The following is a 2,687-nucleotide window of genomic DNA, read 5'->3' as shown; positions in this document are numbered from 1 at the left end:
GTCGGGGCGCAGGAGTGCGCTCGCGGGCCGGGAGGCCGGGGCGCAGGGTGCGCGCGAGCCAGGCGCGATAGGGCGCGCTGAGGCCCATTGGGCCGGGGGCCTCAGGGCCGGGGGCGCAGGTGCGCGCGCGCCGGCCGTGCCGGGCCGTGGGTGCGTCGGGGCGCTCGGGCCTGGTGGGCCGGGGCCCGTTGGGCTTCCGGCCGGCCTTGAATCGTTTTTGAATTTCCGGTGTTCCGAAAACGACCGGTAACACTCTCCTCTCTTGCACTTGCTTGACCACTAAAGAGAGAGTATGGTATATAAACACCACAACAACACACTTACCCAACCCATGTGGGACTCTTGCAATTCACTTCATTTACACATGACTAATGTGTTCTTTTAAGCATACTTTGAGCATCAATTTCTCATTCATTATAGTAATGTTTTTGACAAATAAATAATCAATCTTATACCCGACGCAACGAGGAATAAGAATACACAAGAATTGACAAATTCCGATGAGTGGACCTCAATCAAATATTAGCCACAAATCATCCATATACTTATAAATAATAACCTTTATTTACAATTCTTCCAACAAATACTTCGTATCTTATTAAAATAGAAGGCGTCATGTCATGGTTGACAGAGAAGCGCGAAAAAAAAAAAAAAAAAAAAAAAAAAAAAAATTGAAAGCAGACACGTTACGTAATACGTATTATGATAATGCAATGCATCAATGATCAATGCTTCTATAAAATAATAATTAAAAAAAGTTGTGCAAGATCACATGTAGCAATCAACAATGATGATGCATTTTACCCGGATTATTTTATATAAAACGAATACAAGTCAATAAATCTTACGAAATTAATATTGGTGGATTTCTTATGCTTATGGTCAGAGAATCGAAATTGGCGGTGAATATATAGTCTTGGAGAGGAACAATAAACAGGAAATGATAACATATGAATATTTGAATACAAGTATAAAGAGCTCCTAGACAACTAATTAACGTAATGAAATTATATGTAGCATGAAAGACGTGTAATACATGGTATATATATTCATTTATTTTGATGCACTTGGACGTCTCTTAAAGTACAAATTATACGCTCAAGTCCACGTACGCGTATCTTCCTATATATAGTAACGAAAAAAAAAAACAGTAGTTTTAGTTTTCAATGTCGTCATTTAAAATAATTCAAAGCGTAAAATATACCAGTTCCCTGAATTAATAATAACTCGTTCCGTTGCATATACATCAGAGACGTGCGTTATCCTAAAAAAGGGTCTGGAAAGTCTCATTTTGTCCGTGATCACTCGTGCACGAACGGTATTTACCAAACTCTCGTTGAAGTTTATGAATTTCGGTAGCTAAGGAAACTATAATGAGTAATATTCAATCACGTTATAAATCTTTTTATAAATCTTTAATACTAAAGGCGAATCAATCACGTTAATAATGATAATTTCTATACATAGAATGTAGAATCAATGGCTAAGAACTATAATTAAATGTGTATAATTAGCTTAACGGGGAATCCGGAAGACCTCATAATAAAACGAAATGTACAACGTTTACACAACTCTTTCCAACCTATATAATACGTACCTCACCCATTGCAATTTCCTCACAACTAAAGCACTCGATAAAGAAGAAGAAAAAAAAGAATACCAATCACTTGACCACCAAAAAAAGAACAACATGAATTCCATTATGTCAACCCTTTGTGTCATCGTTGTGGCCACATTGTGCCTCCACGAAATCGAAGCCCAGCAGAGCGACCTGATCAGCCAAACCTGCGCCGCGACGAGGTTCAAAGATGTCTGCATGAAGACGTTCAGCGCTGACCCATCAAGCAAGAGCGCGGACATCCACGGCCTGGCTCGCATCGCCTTGAACGCCGCGGCGAAGAAGTCAAAGTCAATCCAGTCTAAGGTGGCCAAGCTTCAGGCCAAGGCCACGGACCGGTACGTGGTTCAGGCCCTGAAGGACTGCGCCGAGAACTACGACAGCGCCAACGAGCAGCTCGCTGACTCGCTCACCGCTATCGAGAAGAAGCGATACAATGACGTCAATACCTGGGTCTCGGCCACCATGAGCAACGGCGAGTCGTGTGAGGATGGCTTCAAGGCTGGTACTTCCAACCTCACCGAGGACAACGCACTCTTCAGCCAGCTTTGCAGCAACGTCTTGGCTATCAGCAACAAGGCCAGTGGGCGCTGATTCTCTCAACTAGTGTCATATAAGCATATTCTTCATTATTTTAGCATTCATGTCCGTCTTATAATGTAATACCTTTTTTTTCTACATTAATCAATTATATAGTATTTATTGTGTAGCTCTCATGTGTACGTATCAGATGAATAAATTGTGACTATATATTCAAATAAATGACAACCACAAACATATTATTTTTTGAGTTATGGACGGCATAAACATTTAATACTTTTTATTCGTTGTACTCATTTTTTAAAAGTTGCGACAAAATACCTAATGATATAGAATTCAACCTCCTATTAAAAAACTCTGTCACGACCCCGCAGGACACTACAAGCAGGTTTCGATCCTGGGACATGTGGGCTACTACCTACCGTATTAAAATTGGAATGGACAGTCAAGATTTGTCAAAAAATAAAAATAATAATAATCAGTACGAGCAAATATTTAAAATAGGAAGTAACAAATAACCCCCAAATAT

At 40.5% G+C, this 2,687-nt stretch overlaps 1 protein-coding gene across 1 annotated transcript; it reads left to right on the top strand.

The window, feature by feature from the left end:
- The first annotated feature begins 1,636 nt into the window (after positions 1-1,636).
- Positions 1,637-2,406, top strand: LOC149380659 (pectinesterase inhibitor-like). Its single transcript, XM_089601884.1, has one exon. The coding sequence runs from the start codon at positions 1,691-1,693 to the stop codon at positions 2,210-2,212; it is 522 nt and encodes a 173-aa protein (XP_089458010.1). The 5' UTR covers positions 1,637-1,690; the 3' UTR covers positions 2,213-2,406.
- The last annotated feature ends 281 nt before the right edge of the window (positions 2,407-2,687 follow it).

The sequence above is a fragment of the Urtica dioica genome, chromosome 11, assembly GCF_054948205.1.
Source record: "Urtica dioica subsp. dioica isolate 48M chromosome 11, U.dioica_male_clone48M_v1_H2, whole genome shotgun sequence".
NCBI lineage: Eukaryota > Viridiplantae > Streptophyta > Magnoliopsida > Rosales > Urticaceae > Urtica > Urtica dioica.
This window is presented reverse-complemented; position numbering and strand designations above follow the sequence as displayed.

Excerpts from the sequence above, each read along its gene's own strand:
- LOC149380659 (XM_089601884.1), top strand. The coding sequence starts at position 1,691 with ATGAATTCCATTATGTCAACCCTTTGTGTCATCGTTGTGGCCACATTG.